The sequence below is a fragment of the Balaenoptera physalus genome (assembly GCF_965194825.1).
Source record: "Balaenoptera physalus genome assembly, chromosome: 2".
In the NCBI taxonomy this organism is placed as follows: Eukaryota; Metazoa; Chordata; class Mammalia; order Artiodactyla; family Balaenopteridae; genus Balaenoptera; species Balaenoptera physalus.
Genome location: NC_138883.1, coordinates 23,086,629 through 23,107,313, shown reverse-complemented (window position 1 = coordinate 23,107,313; position 20,685 = coordinate 23,086,629). Strand labels below are relative to the sequence as shown.

The following is a 20,685-nucleotide window of genomic DNA, read 5'->3' as shown; positions in this document are numbered from 1 at the left end:
GACAATTAAAACAAAATTACTTGGTGTCCTATTTATCTGTCATATTGGCTGATTTATAAGCTTCCCACAAGAAGTAATTTAATGGCTCTTTAATAGGAGAAGGCTTGAGAAAATACCAGCAGATGGTATTGTGGGTAATGACCCAGGCTATAATGATTTAAGTAATGACTTGTCTTATCTATTTACATGTACTCAAAAGGCTGAACTTGCATATATGCACACACATGCGCACACACTGTCTTCTGACGGACTAGGCTGCCTGAAAGCCTTTTAGTAGAGAGAATGTAAACAAAATTACATAATTAAAATATATAAGACTCAAGAAAGGAGCAAAACTGGAGAAAACAACAACAACAATAATAACTGATGCTGCAGATGATACAATCCAAACAAAAACTACTTACTACTTCCATTCTAACTTGCCATGGCTTTCCATTAAAAGATAGATGGCATCTTCCTAGAGTACATGCCTTTTAACCACTCCCAGCAAGTTTCAAAGAGATCCTGAGTTATCTACTGCCAAAAAAGGATGAATAGAAATGGCTTATTTCTCCCAAATAGCCCTTTGGCATCCATACACAACAGAGCCAACTCTCACAAACAGTGAGGACTAGCACAGGACCCATACCAAATGGCATCTCTTCTACTGATTAATTTCTCGTGGTCCCTATTGTCTCAATTACAGATCCTGCAGCTACAGCCATATCCAAAGTAGCTCCCCCTGAACTTATAGGAGTAAAAGTATATTTGGAAACTTTCCTTAGAGAAAATAACCAGGGCAAGTGCAGTGGCATCCTATCTACTGTTTCATTTTAAGAATTGGTAATATAGGAGGGCCAGAAGCTTGGCTGTAAGCCAGGGGGTCAGTCAGGAGCAGGAGGCTGGGACATAAGAGGAAAGTCTACAGTGACTGGCTCCCTTGGCCGTTCTGGACAATGGGGTCCAAGAACGTCAAGGACCTGTTCTCTCTTATGCCTTGGCCAGAGCTGATTGAGTTTGGAGCACTGTTTATGACTGGTCTCTATGGGTAGAAATGGCAGCACATTATTTCAGGGAAGTTGAGCTTGCCCTTGACCCCTGTTCCTGGTGCTGCAGACAGTACTACTCGCCTCTGGCCATGATGAGACGATCCGTGAGGTCATTTCTGGGCAAGGTTTCCACGGAACAGAGACAGAGTCCACTGGGGCTAATACGTGAGAGAAATTTCAGGGCCCTGTTTCCTAAGAGACCTGGAAAAGACATTATTAGGTACTGAGAAGAATAGTCTGTGGGCTTTTAAAATCAAATTAAAAAGGGAAGGCAAAATGAGAGTTTTCCCAGGAAAACTTGACTTGGACATACTTTCTGCGGGTGGAGTAGCAGACACCATCCCTGACCTTGCTGACCAGTTTTGGATGAAATTAGGAAGCAAACAAAGCTAGTCATCGGGCCCCTGCTGAGCACCCCCAGCCTCTATACTCCCCTGGCCTCCCCTGCGACTCATTCTAGGTTTGCCCTCCCTGCGGGCATCCCAACCTGCAAAATTAACAAGCTGGTTTTCTAAGCTGTCCAGTATAGTAGCAGCGAGCCACATGTGTCTCTAGAGCATTTGAAATGTAGTTAGCCTGAATTGAAGTATGCTATAAAGTATAAAACACAAAACAGATTTCAAAGATTTAATACAGAAAAAGAATGTAAAATATCACCCTGGTGTTTTTGTATTGATTACATGTTGAAATGAAAATGTTTTGGATATATTAGGTTAAATAAAATATATTAATAAAATAAAACTGTTTCCCTTTGCTCTTTTTTAAAATGTGGTTATTATAACTTTTAAGGTTACATTTGTGGCTTTCATTTGTGGCTTACGTTTTATTTCTTTTGAAGCACACTGTTCTCTATCCTCAGGGCTTTTATTTCTAATATGATAAATTTACCCTTGACAATGACAAGGGTGAGCTTTCTCAAATAACATGTTTGATTTTAACAGGAGGTAGTAGAGACAGGTATGTGAGGGAACAGTTAATTACTTTGTCCTGGAATGTGCTTGCATCTTCTTTATCCTGGCAAACTCGTATTCATCCATCAGGATCTAGATCACATGTCTCCGCCACCTGGAAGCTTCCCCTAACTCTCCCAGGCAGAGATACCCTTCTGTACTGTTTCAGCACTCCATGCAAATCTCTACCAGAGCGCTCTAAATCGCTACAATGTACCTTAATTTAAATGTCTTCCCTTCTAAGCTGTGAACTCCTTCAAAGTAAGGACGGAGTCTTATTAGTTTTAATAGTGATAATAATTCTGTAAGAGTCATACTAAAAGTGTTTCCTGATACCTTAATTTATTCACTTATAAATTTATTCATTCATCCTGAAATCAATCCTTCTGAGCCATTCAACCAGCAGCAGGGGTCTGCCCACATCCCTTGTCCTTCAAATAGCCCATAATTACGGACCTTGTAGTGAGTCTTCCCCTCATGAATTGCCATCCTAGCTACTTGCAATGAATTCACTTAGAAATAACTATCTCAGTGATGCTTGAACACAGAGTTTTCACCATGTCCCTCGACTGCCTACGTAAGTGTCCTGGGTTTATCTCCTTGTACATGTTATACGTAATCCAATCCAGGCCAGTTTTATGCCCCGCTCTTGCACTGTTCCCTACTCTCTTTCTTTCTAGTGCTGTTGTTCTCAGTGTTCTATTGTAAACTATCTTGTTACCTCACCCCTGTGAATAGTCTCCTGCTTCCAAATACAATGTTTATTATGTTGCTTGGGTGTTGACTCTCCTCAAAGCCAGTGGAATATGGGATTCATTAGGAAGATGATGGAACTATGCTCCAAAGATTTAATGATTTAGCAAGGATTCTAGCCTTTCCTCTTTTCTGACAACTGCCAATCTGAGGGCTGGCAAAGTCACCTTTCTAACACATCCAAACCAGGCTGCCAGTTTGGCCCTGCCTGTGGCTTTGTTAGTCCTCGTCACATAGAGAGATGTCCTGTGTGTAGTAAAAGGAGTCAGGACTTTGCTTAACTGGTTGGAAGTGTTTCCCACCTGCATAAACACCCCATGGAATATCCAGGAATAGGCCTTGCTCCTGCAGCCAGCTGCCCTCTTTCTAATGGTTGCGGTGTGAGCCCCCTATACCACTTGGCTTTTGAAAAAGCACACCAGGCTTTGTAAAGGGCGGCCTCAAAAGAGAAGGCAGCCTCACAGTTCTTGTGAAAGAGACAGAGTCAAAATTCTATTTTTAATTATCATTGAGATAGTGACAACAAACAAGATTGCCAAGTGATGGTAATCATTTGTTAGTGAAAACAAATCAAAGGCCATTTTGAAAGTGTTAAACTTTGGGTCTTGAGAAGGTCGTGACAAGACATTTAAAGGAAAGAGGAAATCTAACGGATGCATATCTCTTCATGCTTAAATATGAGATTACACAATTGTGGACATTTAGTTCTCAGCTTCCTTGCCTAGTTTCTACTTTTCAGGTCCATTGGGATAGTTTAGAGATAAAAATTTGGTCTGCCTGGAATGCTCCCAGCCCTCCCACTTTGCCTGAATAACATCTACCGCTGCTTCCCTTCTCGGCTTGGACGCCACTCCTACTGCAAAGTCTTTTCTGATCTCCCAGGATGGAGAGAGAAGTTCACCACTGTGTACCCAGTGCTTAGCACCGTGTACAATCCAGGTAGGTACCCAAGAAATGTTTGTTTGTTGAGTGAAGAAATGAACGCTAGCAGGGTGTAGGTAAAAAACAAATGCAGACTTACAGGTCAAGTTCTACCTCTGCCATTTATCAAAGAAATTAACTTTTCTGAGATTTGTGTGCTCATCAGTAAAAAATACAGATATAATAGTATCTACTTCATAGAGCTTTCTGAGAACAAGTAAGCCTATGTGGTAAAAGCATTTTGTAAAATGAAATGCCTTATAAAATTTGAAGCTATAGCTCCCTTTTTCCTTTTACCTACATATTTGCTGTGAGGGTTTTATGCAACATTTTGGAATGTGAGCCAAAATTATTTGGCTTGCAGGTTGGAGAGAGCCTGTCAACCATATTCTCCGCTAAGTGTAATTCCACAGTGGACTGCATATAATCCATTGCTGATATGCAGAGACTCTCTTCTGAGCAATCCAGGCAGTACAGCGCAGGGGTCCCTAGAAATCAGAGCAATGGAAGAGGAGGCACTGGATGCAAGAGATGGTTTCATGCCTTTCATAACCTGTGACTGTCCACAGTGAGGATCAACTGAGTTTTGAGACCAGAGGTCAGTGAGATAACTCTGGCATACTGTTCACATGTCCAACATTATAATAGCTTTGCCAAATGATTGGGTTGAGAATGAAGCTAAATTTATTATCTTGCCTTCCCTGGGAGCAGTTTCTTGCAAAATCAGGAACATTCTTTGAGTAATGTATGACCAGTAGGGTAAAAGAAATGTATACAGAAACTTTGCTCACTGACCTCTTAATTCAGTATAGCATCTAGAATAAACTAAGAAGGGGGGACTAACTTCTCATGCCCCAGCAAACTTATATGAGAGATAAATGGTCAATATGACCAAATCCAGTAGAGCCAACCATTGAATCTTAAGAATAAAGGGTTAAGTTCTCCCAGGTATAGTTGACATAACAGTCTTTGTGATATTTGTTACAAGGAATAGACACCTAGCTAGCTTATACAAAAGCTTATACACAAAAAGTTTTACAGGCAGCTGAGAGAAGAGAAAGAGCAGGGCCACACAAGTATAATAACTGGAACTGGGAAGTCCAGGAGTGGGGCACCTCCTTTGTTTCTCTTGGGCAGCATGGGCATCTGCCTTTTGGCCTCTCTCTGTCTCCTCTTTATCTTGATTGGCCTCCTTTGGTTGCATATGGTCCAACATAACATCTTAGGAAATCCACCATCACTAATTTTTAACACCTAGGAACATTGGCTCAGGTGCCTCTCCTTTGATCCTATCAGGTATGACCATTAAATTCAGGGCTACATGATAAAAGAAGGCAGTAGGGCTCAGTGTAAAGGCAGAGTTTTAAAAAAGGGGATGAAGACAGAGATGCAAATCATTTAAGTGGCTAAATCTACCCTTCAAGAGCAGTTTGGGGCTTATGAATGGTGCCAAGGATGCATGGATTAAGGAGGAAAATGTGGGAAATGGTCTTCTTTATTTAAGAACCAGACCAATAAAGCATAAAACCAGGGTAGACCAAAGTGTGATACATCTCCTCCCTTTTCTTGTGTTTCCCCTCAACAGGAAATGGTGATTTCAGCCTTCTGTGAGTCATAAAGGGAAAAGAAAACTCTTCGAGGGGGCGTCTAATTGTGGTTTAGAAAAAAAATGCCTTATAAAAAATCTGTGCCTGATTTTCCCCTTACCAGCCAGTACACTCAGCATATTAGCACCAGTTACCAAAATATTAATATATTCCTAGATTGTAAATGTCTTTCAGTTGCCTTGTGCTTGCCTTGTGACAGTTAGATTGTGTAAGTCACTGCAAAAGTACAAATGAAGAACCCATACCATGGCCCACTCGCCTTCTTTTCCACATCTGCCTCCATCTTTCACCACAAAGAGCCTTAGCCACATGGAGTGAACACCCACCTCAATCCATATTCCTCCTCCAAAACAATTATCCCTTGGCTACTTTGGGGTCAAGAGAAAAAGAACAACAGTGTAGTTCACTCTTGGGAGGACAGACTGGGGAAGAGGACTGAGTAAGCGCTGAGAACTGCCTTCAGCATCTCAGGTTCCCAGAGCAGTACAGGAGTGAGGAGAGGTCTAGTGTAGGGAGCGCACCCTATTTGAGAGGTTGACCCTATAAAGTGCTGAGCCAAGGTCAGAGACCTTAGTTGCCATGGTCCAAGAGCAGTGCTGGCTGGCCAAGAATGTCAGAAATCACTTAGGCATGCTTTGACCCAGGTGAAGTCTTTGACATTGAGTCTAGAATTATGCCTCTGAACTCAAAGCAGGGAAGGAAGCAGGAGCTTCTATGGGTCATTAGCCACAGGGAGCTGAGAGTGTCTGGATTTCTGCTCATGTGCTGTCAAGGAAGGGAAGGATCGTTCAATGAGACCATCACAGCTCCAAAAGAGTATTTTAGGTGGAGTGCAGCCATTATTCCATAAAATCCCAAAGATGTGATGTCTCTTCAACAACAGAGGTTTAACATATTTGAAATCAAATTCAACACTCTTTTTCCTCTTCCTTCTTCCCTTCACTATCCTATCCCTGCTAAGAGCAGCATTGTTCTCCCAATAACTTTGACTCTGTATCTCTTCAGTTTCTCTCTTTCCTGAACTCTCTAACAATGAATGCTGTCATCAAGTCCCCTTGACCTTCCTCTCTATTAGATCAAATGTCTCTCCTCTTTCCTATCCCTGCTTCAGAGATGTAGTTCTGGCCCTTATTATTTCCTGTCTAGACCATAACAATAAATTCCGGTCATTTTTCCACTTGAATCCAATCTAAACAATAACAAGACTTCTGTCTTAATCTTCTCAAAATACAAATCTGTTCACATTAATTCCCTTCTTAAAAAGCTTCAGTGGTTCCCCATTGGCCAAGAACTTTTCCAAACCCCTTAACCTGGTATCCAAGTCCTCCAAACACAGCTCCAGCCAAACTCTTGACAGCATTTGTTTGCTTTTTTGTTACTATAAAAATAATCCCAGGTAATTGTAGAAAATCTATGCAAAAAATATGAAAAATGATATAAATTTGAATCCTAATTTCACCATTCAAATGTATTTTGGTCTATCTACAGATGTCTTTATTTACAAAAGTGAAAACATTTTTTCGTTTTCATTTGATAGAATACCAGTAGCATTTTTTTATACTTGAAAATAATTTTTAATTGTTAAAATACCATATGCTGCACTGGCTTAAAAATAGAAATTCTTATGTATCATCTGTAGCAGCTTGCATACTACCTTTCACAAAGCAGATGATCAATATATACTAGATGCATTAAAATTATATCAAATTAATCTTAAATGAGGTGCTTAGATCTTGTATTCTGAGTAGGGATTTAAAATGATAATTTATGATATAGATATTGGGTCAAAGAGAGGAAACAGTGACAGATTGCATAAAGGGTATGAAGGTGCAGTAATCATTCCTAGTATTTTCAAGGTTTACAGGCTAAAAACTAGGAATAATGTTGACTTGTTAAAATAACAAAGTAGCAATGTTTGATGGGAGAAGCAGTTTGTCGAATAAGATAACTTCCACCTTGAACACCTTGAGCTTTAACAGCTGATAAAATACTCAAGTTGCTACTTCATATTTAAAAATGCCTAAAGGAAATAGAAAGCAGATGAGAGTTTAGGTCTGAAGATATAGATTTGGGATTCACTGTCATTAGCAAAGAACTGATGATAAAAGTAATTAGAATGGATAACATTCCATAGGAATGAATAGCATCAAGTTCTGCTTTCAGCAATAGGATCAGCTACGTATTCCAGAAAAACCTTCTACTACAAACCCTGAGAAATTCTGGATAAAGTAAAACAAACAGACTTTAAGGCATAGATGAGCAACAAAAAAGTAAGAGAAATTCACAGGTTTAAAAAAAGAAGCCTAAAAGCCTGAAACTGAGTGTAAGCAAGTGTTAAAGTCACAGAGTGCCTATGGGCATCTCCTGACAGCAGAAATCTAGATGGCCAAGATCAAGAAAGGTGAGAAAGACCTCAGTCTGGGTCACAGTAATAAGTCAAATCTGAGACTCCTACAGAAAGTTGAGGGATATTCACTCAATAAAAATGTGAGCCAGAAAAAGCTTCATCCACTGGGAAAGAGAGCAACAGAGGAACCAGTTTGCCTTAGGTCTCGGTAGAAAGGAAAAATGAGTCTCCATTGGAAATTCATAATGACAAGCCTGCCCTCACGTGGGGTAGGGACTTGAACACATGTTACCTTTGCATTCTAGTAAACTGCAAGCAAACAATTTTTAAGGGCTTCTAGGTTATTAGTGGCCCAGGACACCTGACAGAAGGAAACACAAATCCTGTCTAGAGAAACAATTCCCTTAACCTATATTCCTCAGAAATGCCATAAATTAATATCAGCAAAAAGGAAGAATATAAAGTAAAATTATCAAAAACACAAGTAAACAATGCATTAACAACAAGTCAGAGAAAAACAGCCCATGGTCTTCAAATGTTGGAATAATCAGGTACAAATTATCTTAAAATATGCTTTAAAAGTTTTGAGGGTAAAGAGAGAATTAAAAATAAGAATATAGAACGTGGTACTTTCAAGAAATACCAAGGAACATTTGGAAAAGGACTCAAAAGAACTTTCACACATTAGTAACGTGAATTTTGAACTTCAAAACTCAGTGGATTGGTTAAACAACAGATTAGACACAACTGTAGAGAGAATTGAAGAACTCATAAGACAGATCTGAAAAATTCAAAAAAAAGAAAAAAATGCAGCACCTTTGAAAGTTGAAAAAAGTATAAAAGCCTTGGAGAATAGAATAAGAACACACATATACCTATTTGGAATTAACAGAGGAAAAAATAAAGAAATGAAAGAGAATTGATATTCAAAGAATTGATGGCTTTGAATTTTTTTGACTCCCTGAAAGACATGCATCTTCAATTCAGGAAGCACAATAATACTAATAAGAGTAAATACCAGGAAATTTCCATTTTAGTACATGATAGTAAAATTTCAAAACACTATCGTCAAAGAGAAAATCTACAGTGTAGCCAGAGGAAGGGAAAAGTGCATAAAAATTGGTAACAGACTGTTCACAGATTCTCAGCAGCAATACTGGAAACACCAGTAGAATAATATCTCCACAAGGTTATGTATAATTATATCCCTGCCTGAAGAACAAGAGTGAAAAAGGATATTTTTAACTACAAAGAAAATAAAGATAAAAAGTCTACTACAAATGCACCTTCACTAAAAGAAGTTTTAAAGAATGAACTTTAGGAGAAAAGAACCTCATTTCATGAGGTAGACCTGATAGTCAAGAAGGATTGGCAAGCAAATGAATCGGTAAATATGCAAGTAAATATAAATATCTGTGTATGAAATGATAGTAATTTGAAAAAATAGAACTAAAATATTGCACCAAAATAACATTTCAGAATATGTGTGAGACATTTATTGAGAAAATTACAAAATTTCATTGAAAAACAGTAAAGAATACCTAAACCAATGGAAAGATAGATCATGTTCATGTATAGAAAGATGCAATACCACATAAATGTCAATTATCCCAAAAAATAATTATAAATGCAACAAACTTTTTAAAAAATTATTTATTTATTTATTTATTTATTTTTGGCTGTGTTGGGTCTTCGTTTTCTGTGCGAGGGCTTCCTCTAGTTGTGGCGAGCGGGGGCCACTCTTCATTGCAGTGTCGCGGCCTCTCTTGCGGCGGAGCACAAGCTCCAGTCGCGCAGGCTCAGTAGCTGTGGCTCACGGGCCTAGTTGCTCCGCAGCATGTGGGACCTTCCCAGACCAGGGCTCGAACCCGTGTCCCCTGCATTGGCAGGCAGACTCTCAACCACTGCGCCACCAGGGAAGCCCAAATGCAACAAACTTTTAATTGAAGTGCTAAAAATGTTCTTTCTTGGAACTTGGAAAATTGATTCTAAAATTTATATCAAAGAGCAAAATGTCAAAAATAACCAAGATGCTCCTCAGGAAGACAAGTATGTATGAGGAAAGTAGGGGAAGGAATTTGTAATAACAAAGCTTTTTATGAAACTATAGTATTAGTTTTGAATCCTATGACATGGACATTTTTATAGGGCAAAAACTAATATTGCTAACTTCTCATAGTTCAATATAATAATAAAAAAGATGTAATATAGTATTGGTTTAGAGAACAACAAATAGACGAGGAAAATTCAGACTAGAGAACTTTGGGACGGGCCCGTGCATATTTGGAAACTTGTCAGAACTGGCATTATAGACCATTGGAAGAAAAAAAATATAAAGATGCTGTAATAATTAATTATCTGTTAGGAAAGTAAAGTCAAATTAGATTTCTTACCTAATATCATAGACAAAATTAGCTCCAGGTAGATAATCACATACTTATGAAAAGCAAGTATTTAAAATGCTAGAAGAAAACATAGGAGAATGTCTTTACAAATACGTTTTCTCCTTCTTCTACAGTAAAAACATTTTCAGATGGGCACATGGCTGTCCAAAATAAAGACATTTTCTAACCTTCTTTGCAGGTAGGGTCATCTTGTGACAAAAGTTCTGGCCAATGGGATATAAGTGGAAATGTCCATAAAACAGTTTCTAAGAATCTCCTTAAAAGATAGCTGATACACCCATACTTTACCCCCCTTTTTTTCTCTTCCTTTTTGCCCTTCTGCCTGGGATATGGGTATATAAGGACAATAAGGCATCATGAGGGTGGAGCAGAAAGCTAGAAGAAGCCTAGGTCTCTCAGGACTTCATGGAACAGAGCTTCCTTACCTTCTGCAGATTGCCTACCTCAGGACTTTTGCATGAGAGAGAAAAATAAGCTTCTGTCTTGTTTAAGTCATTATTATTTTAGGTCTCTGCTCCTAACGCACAGGCAGACCTAATGCTAACTAGTGCAATTTGCAATGACATGTCCTCTCTCCTTATTTCAGAAAATCTACAAGAGAAAAACAGGATAGGAATAATCCTATAGGAACATCCACTTTTAATAGACTAAATGGGAAGAGAGAAGAATAAAAGAGAAAGAAGAAGCTATAAGAGAAGGGCCACATGCTGTGAAATACAGAGAGTGAGGATGGAAAAAAAATTACCTGTGGACTTGTCTAGATTAGAAGGAGGCCACTGGTGACTTTAGAGGACTCCAAAGAATGTTTCCAAAGAATGACTAACAAGTCAGTGAAGCAACACAACACTCAAGGGATTATTGCCACTTGCACGTTACTTGGAGGCCTTCCAGCTCCACACAAAACCAGCATACAAACACGTTTGGTGTTTCTGGGCTACGGGTGTAACTAGATGTACCTGAATCATCAAGAAACAGAAATAGCCCTTAACCTGGATAATTTCTTAATGTCTTTTCCATAATTATGACACACCCAGTAGGAACATGCCTGGTCTACTCTATCTGGTCACAATTGAATTGATAATTCAACAGGGATCCAACCTATCTCTCGTCTTCACTAAACGAGGGGATTCTTTTTTCTCTATTGTTTAGAAGGTAACCATTTTACGCCATGGGATGAACTACATAGATTACTACCAATAATGTATTATAGATATCCATAGAAGTGTCTACCTGTAACAGAAAATGACAAATCTTCTGAAGGTGCAACTAAAATGTGGGCTTGATAACACTCACCATCTGTATGGAAGCCCTGAGCACCAGAACAATGGAAGAAGTGCATGCAGGCCAGAACTTAGAACTTAACAAAATATGAGTAGGCATTCCCCGGTTATACCCAAGGGAGATGCTTTTCAGAAATGTGCACAAACTGAGAATACATAGGCCAAAAGAAATTTTTCCATAAGAAATAGTGGTAAAGAATAAATTTAGGGGATTTCAGTCATTACAACATATAGCGACTACTTATACATCCTTCAAGTATAATAGGTAGCACACTTAAATGGGTAGAGTAAGTAGTGGAGTTGACAAAAGAAAAAGAAATTAGTGTTGGGTTTGATGAGGGAAAGTGCAGCTGTTACGAAAGCAAGGGAGGTTTGTCTCCATAGGGTGATGACTGTTGGAAATGGGGGATTATAGTCCCCTAGTACCATCAGAGGGTGGAAATTCCTAAACTTTCCCTTAGGATTTTCTTCACTTTAAAGAAACTTTCCTATGCCAGACATTTACAGTGCACCCCTCCCAGTAGAATTTGGTAGAGCACCTAAACCTCAAACAATTAAGGTAGCAAGGGCAACCTATAAGGTATATATAAATAGAAACACAAAAAGCAATGAAAACTTGGTGGCTGAAGCAGGAACACCTGATGAATAAACATCCTGCAGCATTTAGTGGGGATGCCACCTCCTACGGGAGTGGCCTGTGAGGACACCTAGGCCTGTGGTCTGTACACATGTTAATAAATTGCCTAAATTGCCTCACATGTGTTGTCTAAAATATATGAATCAAGATTTTTTGCCTCAATTACCTAGACTAAATCAACAACACAATCCACTCCATCCCATCCCATATCCATAATCATGGCATTAGGCTAAAGTTCTTATTTTTTTTTTGGAAGGAGAGGAGAAATAAGAAGGGGACAGCAAAGCCAGGAGAGGAAACAGAATTTAAACTGCCTTTTCTAACTTTTTTTTTTTTTTTTTTTTTTGGCCGCGCTGCGTGGCATGCAGGATCCTAGTTCCCCGACCAGGGATGGAACCCCAGGCCCCTGCAGTGGAAGCGTGGAGTCCCAACCACCGGAACGCCAGGGACATCCCCAAACTCCCTTTTATGAAGCAGGAATGGGAATGGGTGGGTTCCTGGATCTCTAGCATTCTTCAGTCCACTCTCCCTGGTTTGGGCCAGTTAAAATGGCTACCATTTATCAAGAGGTACCTGAAATCTCTGCCACTACTCTAGAAGACCTAGGCAACTGCAAGACCCAGAACTGTCCCCCCTGGATATTTAAGCTACATTGTACAAGTGTCAGTCTGGGTTCCAAGGGGATCAGGGCTCTAGCCAGTCTTGGTTCCTGAAGGTAGAACCATGAATTCCCAAAGTCTAGATGTGCAGGCTCACCCAGGACAGCTCATTAATTTCATAATAACAGACCTTACATTTTCCTGATTAAGTTTTCGATTTTTTGCACTAGTGTCTGTTGGGAATTTATTCTGCTCTAGCAGATCTTCCTTTTGTCTCTTGCATAAATCTAGGCCACATCTTGACCAAGATGACTAAACCACAGTGGGTCCTCACCCCTGTGAAAACTGGGAAAGAAAACTGGGAAAGGATTGTGAATGCCTTTGCAAAATGCCCCAATGCAACACGTTATTATACTTAGGAATTTTATTACAAATTTTCCTGGAATATATTTCAGGGCTCAATGCTGGCTGGAAGACGCCCTTATTTTTAAAACACCCTTCTCTATGTTTCTTTTTCTCCAGTTCCTTCTAGAAGTCCTTCTAGATGGAGTTCAATGGCAAAACTTCAAGGTTTGACAGTTCAGTATATTTGAAGATTATACATTAGATACTATGATGTTTAGATTTTTCATTTACCAGCCAGACTATAAACACTTACAGTATGGGAAACCATATTTTATACCATTTGTATATATACCCACCGAAGGTAGATTTTCATGTTTTGATGACTAGTGCTTTATTTATGACAACAGGTGCCCAAACATTCATTGGTGATTTTATTGTTGGTTATTTAACTGTCTGCTCACCCAAAAGAGGAAGAAATACAAAGAAATACAAAACGTATCTCCTATCCTCAGTTCTCTCAATTTTTATGAATTGGATTGAATTCTCCCCTCTAAAAATGATCGACGTATTTTAGTGTCTTTATGACTGCTTTGGCCTTCTTAGTCCCAACTAATAGACACTCTGTAAATACATACTGACTGATTAAATGGGAGACATTCATCTTCTTCTCCATCTAAATATTGCCCATCCTCCTAGGTCAATTCAAGTCCTTTTAAACTCCACAAAGTCTCCCCTGAGAGCTCTATCCTTTCTCTGAACTTGTTTTTAATGTTGCACATATCCAATCACTTATTGAGGTGCCCCTCATTTTTAGGGGAGTTAAAAATAGTAGCCATTGAATTAATTTCTGATACCTTTGTATATTCTCAGCATTTCTTGCTGTCCTTCTGGTAACAGACACTACTCCCTTGACAACAGAGTGAGCATGTAACACAAGCTGGTCCAGCTCAAGTCCTTCCCTCGGGATAGGTTCAAACTCTGTCTGAGCCACCTGATAGTTAGAATAAGTGAGGAGCTTCCCCCAGCCAGGTTACCCAGCATAAGGAGAAGCTGGTCTGAAAGAAAAAGCTGACACCCAAAAAAGAGAAGAGACAAAAGACCTAGCAAGCACTGAAGATTTCTAAGTCACTGGCTTTTGCTGTCCCTGAGGCAAGTTTCATCCCAACTATTTGCAAGGGTTGGTTATATCAGCCAATATATTCACTTTTTTTGTAGACTAACATCAGTTTGTCACTTGCAGTTTTGACGAATCCATGACAGGTGCCTTGAGGGAGTCACGTCTTTGTGAGTTTAGTTTTACTGCTTTTGTACATCCCATTGCACCTAGCACAGGGTGCACCCTGCAAGGAATAGAAACTCAGTCAATAGTTGTCAAAGTAATGATTCTTTAAATTTCCATTAAAATTCTGGAATATTATATGACACTACAAATATTAATTATATTACTATGTGTAGTAAATCATGAGCAAAAGTCTCAGATACTAATACTTTGGTTAAGTCACCTGTTTTCGGGAACAAAATGCACATATTTAACCATGTTGCAAATATATTCCTTGTCATTAACAGGCCACTGCCTTCACAAACCATTCTTATCCTTTATATCTTCGCATAGTGGAAAGTGCTTGATATAAATGTTTTCAGATGTCGATTTTTTTATCACACACTATTGTACTACCAATCATGTAACAAATTATACACACACACACATATATATATACACACAAACACACACACACACATACACACATACATACAGTGTGTGTTATATGTACTGCTTTAACCAACTTCCTGGAAAGTTTATTTATTGCACTTAGAAAACTTGGGGTATAAATGTAACAAAGTCAATGTTTGCTCCACAGTCTCTTTAACAGCCCCCTTTCCATTAATTCTGTGTGCAACTTGTTCATGAATATGGAAAGTATCTGAAGATTTTCTTTTAACTTGTCTTGATTTCCTTGAAGACTCTGGCGCACAGCATGAGATTAAAATAACCTGGCATTGCTGGTGATTTTGCCCACAAATACCAAGGAATAAATATTAGAATGATGGATTCCCTTTCCCTTGTCAACCATGAACATGTTCCAGACAGGGGCAAGGTCTAGAGAGTAAGTTAAAAATAAACAAACAGAACCAAAGAGTAACTTTATTCTTTTTATTCAAAGTTTATTAAAATACAAGAACAAATTTAAGAGCACATGTACCACTCAGCACCAATATAATAACTGATTTCTACTGATATCTCCAAAGCATTTCTGTTTCTGCAGCTAAGAAGCAGAGATACACACACACACATTCTCACCACATTTACCCAGTACTCAGCATCATGCCCCGAATATTCTCCTTGCTAGGGAGGCAAAGATGGGCAGAGGCAAACGAATGTGACTATATCCAACCACTAACTGAGTCGATGACTCTTTCGTCAGTAGTTATCATTTGCACACTAGTAACCTCTGCACATCCCAATCTCCCTGTTTGGGCGCCCGATTACTTGGGCTGGTGATAGAGTCTGGTGATAATGTGACGCAAATTTAAACAAAACTGGCCAACGTTCCCTACCCAATATCTTTTAATTGCTTTGGTTATAAAGTACTGGATACGTATGTCTTCACATCTTCCAATCTTAACACACACAAAAACTGCACCGACCAGTGACATGGTCTGGAGAAGTCTTGAAAGAATTTTATTTCTTTGCCACTCCCTTCTGTGGGCTTCTTTCATTTATGTGTTCACCTATTTGCTTTTTTGGGGGAAAAGGGGAGTTTTGTGCCAAAATAGTGACTTCATTAAACATCTCCTGGGTCTTCGAAGTCTCTGCAGCAAATATTAAATGAACTCCCTGGAGTTCTAGTGCAGCTGCCCACGATGGGCAGAGAGCCCCAACTTGCATGAGCAGTATTGTGTGGAGATCTGTACATGTTTGCTTTCTATTGGTTCAGACTCACCTTGGAACAGAACTGGATCTTAAGTCTGAGACCTTGCTTCTAGTGCTATCCAGAACATAAGGCATTAGGAAGTGGCCCAATGTTTTGCTAAAGTCACTCAATGACACTCATCAGCCCTCCTCCAAAGGTGAGAAGTTTCTTTTCCAATCTTCCAGGATCAGTAGACCAAGCCCTCAGGGCCTAGTTCTTCCCAGTTAGCAACTTCCTGAATCTCCAAGTCCCTGTCCCCCTTCTTTCATAGGGGACCTCAGGACACTACCAAGACAGTGTGGGTCACCAAGCAGAGGTTGGTAATTATGCCCCATCTGGACTTACACAGGAAGACTGGGTTTAGCTTCTATTTTTAAGATAAAGGAAGAAGTACAGAGGAGGTTATAATATAACTAAAAACATTTTAGCTCTGATTTTTGGCAGTATCATTTTTTTAAAAAAACTCCTGGAATTAAAAAACTTACTGTTAATCTCCACTGCTCAGAGACATAACATTGGGTGTATTCTGAAAAGCTCTAAATGCTGGTAAAGGTTTTTATTAATTCTTCAGTGGGACAGAAGTTAGTGTCTACATTTTCCCTTTTGCAATGGCCATGTGATTCTAATTAAGCTTATCTTCCAACCATCAGTAAGAAATTAGGTAGAATAAATGTCCATGTTTATCCTCTTATGGTTTACAGAATGGGAAGTCCTGCACATCAGTGCATTCTTCTTGCTGTGGACATAGCCCATAGTGCATGCTGAGGGTACCTTGTATCCAGCTGGGAGTTTTCCAAAAGGCGTAGACATTGCCTTTAACCTACCTCTCTGGTATTTTATGCATCAAGGCAGCACCCATGCATGACCTCACCATATTTCATAATTTTTATTCAAGAGCCCAAAAAGTGAAATACACTCAGGCAAAATGAAAGACAGCAGGCCTTTCTTCTCTCCTTGATCACAGAATCGGCATTTCCTGGTTAATGGTAGGAGAACTTAACTAAATCAACAGACCATTTCAAAGTTGATGTTACCAAAAATCAGGGGTACATTCTATAAACAAAGTGAAGACAAAGGACCAGAGATCGAAAGTCATATGAGTTAAATGACTAACTTTAGCTATACAAAGCAAGAACAGCATTACTAACATGCTTCTAAAGAGGTCAGTTACATTTTAACATCTGTATCAAACACTTCTGCCCTACCGTGCAGACATTTCATTCATGCCCATTCAAGAAAGTCATTCTTGATTCCACTAACATTTTCTCTAAGCAATAAAATAAAGTAAGTTTTGAATAGTTCCAAGACATAAATCTTTCAAACACTAAATGTCTGAGTAAATCCAGATGCTATAATAATACCTAAAATTGCTTGGAAACTATTTCTATAATGGACAAGCTAATCCAGTTTAAAAGACTAAACTGATAGCTCTATGTAAACATAGCCTATGGGGTGGGGGGCAAATGTTTAGGCATTAAAAAGAAGAAATCATATATATATGTTTATATATATATAAGCTTATAATGTATAAGTTTATATATATATAACTTATAAATTTTGCCTTGTGAGAAGAGGAACTACAATTCTTCAAAGGAACATACCTTATAAAAGATAGGATAGGTAGGGTGGGTATTGACAATCTAATAATTTCTCTGAACATACCAGCTAAACATTGATTCTCCTCTATCTCAAATAATGAGTTGTTGTTAAGTTCATAAAAGATACACCACAGGAAATCATAAAAGTTCATGATGAGATAAATAAGTTATATAATTATAGGCTTATCCTAACTCTGATAACACCAAGCCATTCTACATATTGTAGGATTCCTGAGCTTTGTCAATTTACTTTCTCTTCTGGCCCCCTAAAGCCTTCCTTCCAGTAACTCTTCTATGTTCCATTGAACATATCTTTGTCCCTGATAGTCAGCCTATGCCTCTGTATGTTTACTTCCGCTGCTTCACTTCTCCATTGCCCTATCCTCAGGGAGAAGAATTGCACACAAACAAAACCTTCTCTTTCTTTAAAAATATATCACAGCTGGGTAGTTTTCCCATCATCCTTTTCCCCAGACAACTAGCACTGCCTGCCTTAGCCAAATCTCATCCCCCCACCAGCATCTCTAACATCCTGTTCCCTTATTGTACATGTAGAACAAAGGGGAATTTTAAGGACAACAGTGTGAGTGGGCTGCCACCAATTCTTCATTTTTCTTCTCCTGGGCACCACATAAATCTCAACACCATTTTGAAGATAAAAATCAATGGGGTCCACCGATAAGCCTTGAGTTACAGAGTTTAACTATTGAGGACTCAGAAAGAATCTATTCTCAGTGTGATTTTCCACAAATTCATTAGATAATGTCACATTTTCAAAATTTGTTTCTTTGTGGGCACATTTGGTAGAATTTAGAACAGTGGGAAACTTAAATGTTGCAGTTAAAAATAATCAGTTAAAATGGTGCTTTAATATCTAAACAACAAACTATGTAGTGATATGACTATTACGTTGCTCCATTTAAAAAAAATAGACTTTTGGTTTTGGTACACTCAGTTCCCACTTTTTTCTCATTTCAGGCAACTAGTTCAGGAGGATATTTTCAATTTTAGATATCTTTTTCTATTAGTTTTATTTTATGATTCAATTATTAATGGAATGGTCATAGGAACCTTTGATTGTACATATAAATATAGCCATATACTGTGATTTGATAACATCCTCAAATTTACAATAAAAAAAATTAATATACAAAATTGGTTGGTCTATTCTTTTGGAGGTTAGGATATTAGTTATTACTTATATTAGTTATGAGTAAAACTATAGTATCTTCATTTTAAAGAGAAATATGGTATATATTAAAATAGCATTATAAAAATGTACTATAGAGGCCTTAGACTACTACACCTCAGCTAAGAGGAACAAAGGAAAACCCAAGTCCAAATTCAAATATTAATGGGAATTCCATCTTACCAAATTCCATGGTACTGAGGATTGCCTTATAGCAAAGCCTCCAAAATCATTGATGGGAATTGTCTCAAACTTTCTCTTCTTCCGTTTTGCTCCTGAAGAAACCTTGTTTGTTTTCACCTATCATTCATTATAATTCACCTACTTTGGGAGAAAAACAGTGCTGCAGCTGAATGGCCAGGGAACCTACATCCCACAGCAGCTGAGAATGTGTATATGTACAATATATACTGCTGAGCTCAGCATTCAGAGAACACTGCCATAGAGACCGAGACCAAGAAGGAGTGGGACCAGAGCAAAATCGTAGGGATGGAGAAGGATAGACCAGCACCACTGGACCCACTGGTTTTACCTTTCATGGGGTATAATTCACCTACTGAAAATGTACACACCACAAACATGTTTCAAAAAGTAATACAAATATTAAAGCGTGTCTCTTCCCTCTCAATCGCTCCTTCTCCTCAATCTAGGAGTATATGATAAATACATTGATTTCATATGTATATTCTTGATGCTATTTTAGTGGAGTTTCTTCTTTTTCTAGTTTTGTGTATGTTTCCATGTTTCTGTGACTAACAAATTAGTCCCACTCTCTACAGTTGCAAGGTGAGGCACTATGAAGCCTCCTAATCTTTCTGCCGCCTCCTTTTCCTAGCTTGTCAATTCGATTTTCTTCTAGCGCTTTCCCCACCTGCCTAGAAAGTAACCATCAGATATCAGATGATCATTCTAACCCTCCAGGTGGGGACCATTCTTGGTATCTGCAAATATAGCTGCGAGTTCTGGGATATTTAGACTGGCATAGAGCACCACATGGCTAGAAACTAGAAGATCAGAGACTATTCTGACATGTTAAACACCAAGGTCCTAACCACATGGCCTGGGCTTGAAGATTCATTATAAGTAAACATTTGGGAATTATCCAGTTGGGCTCTATCCATGCTGAAGAAAGCCTAAGCAATACCCCGTATACTAACAAGGATGGTAGAGTTATTCAGGTAAGTCTTTCCTTCAGGTCCCAAGGCATGCATCAGAGGTATCACTTCTTTTTCAGGGCAGAAAGGAACACATGCTGAAACAATGTTTCTTCCTCTCCATCTTGGGATCTTTTCATTCAGGGCTTTTCACCAGGAAGAGAAGTAACGGGGCTACTATTTAGCCAAAAGCCATTTAAGTGGTGAAAGTAGTATCACGATGTTAGAGGTTTATGTTCTTCTGACACGTAAATTCCTGTCTTTCAGTGAGACAATGGGACTCAGTTGAAATAGTGGATTCAGTTCTTAGTTTCCTTGTCTTTACATAATTTAAAAAAAAAAAATCTCTATTACAATCATACCTTTAACCAGCTAATCTAGCTTTCATCTCTTGCTAAAATTCTTCTCCAGCCAACGCCGGACTTCTTGAAGGTTGTAGTAGAAGGGGCCCTTTCCTCCCAGATAAGCAATTTTCTGTCTCTGCACAATACACACACGTTCGAAGGCTACCCCATAAGCGACATTGGCATTATTGTCCATGCAGTCAGCCACAACTTGGCACTGGGGCGGCAAGGAGAAACGCTCCACTAGCTGGTGGGCTGCCGCACATCGGTCTTCCTGGTTCCGGTGCTTCTTCACCTCAAAAGACAAAGAAGAATCCCCAGGCACCGCCCAACCATCTGAAGGATGAGCCTCATCAATGTAGACCAACAGGAAGTCAGCCACTGATGAGAACTCTTCCACCAGTTTGCTGAAGGCTGGCAGCTGGTTAGTAAAAGGAGGTCAAGTGGCTGAGCCGAAGTTGACCACCAGTGGGCGCTCAGGGCTGGCAAAGTCAAGAAGGTGGCACTCAGCTCCATCAACCGCTTTCTCATGGGCACCATGTCCACCGCTGTCGTCTCCTTCAGGACTGGAGACATGCACCACACTGGAGTTGGGAGCATCTTCACCCAGTTTCAC

At 39.1% G+C, this 20,685-nt stretch overlaps 1 protein-coding gene across 7 annotated transcripts in view; it reads right to left on the bottom strand.

Annotated features, from left to right (window-relative positions):
• Positions 1 to 20,685, bottom strand: part of DIO2 (iodothyronine deiodinase 2) — a 141,612-nt gene that overhangs the window by 42,791 nt on the left and 78,136 nt on the right. For all 7 annotated transcript variants that reach the window (XM_082451405.1, XM_082451406.1, XM_082451408.1 and 4 more), the window contains one exon: positions 1 to 20,685. This exon is cut by the window's left edge and continues 42,791 nt beyond it. In XM_082451405.1, the coding sequence (XP_082307531.1) occupies positions 20,110 to 20,685 (576 nt within the window). In that variant the 3' untranslated portion in view covers positions 1 to 20,109.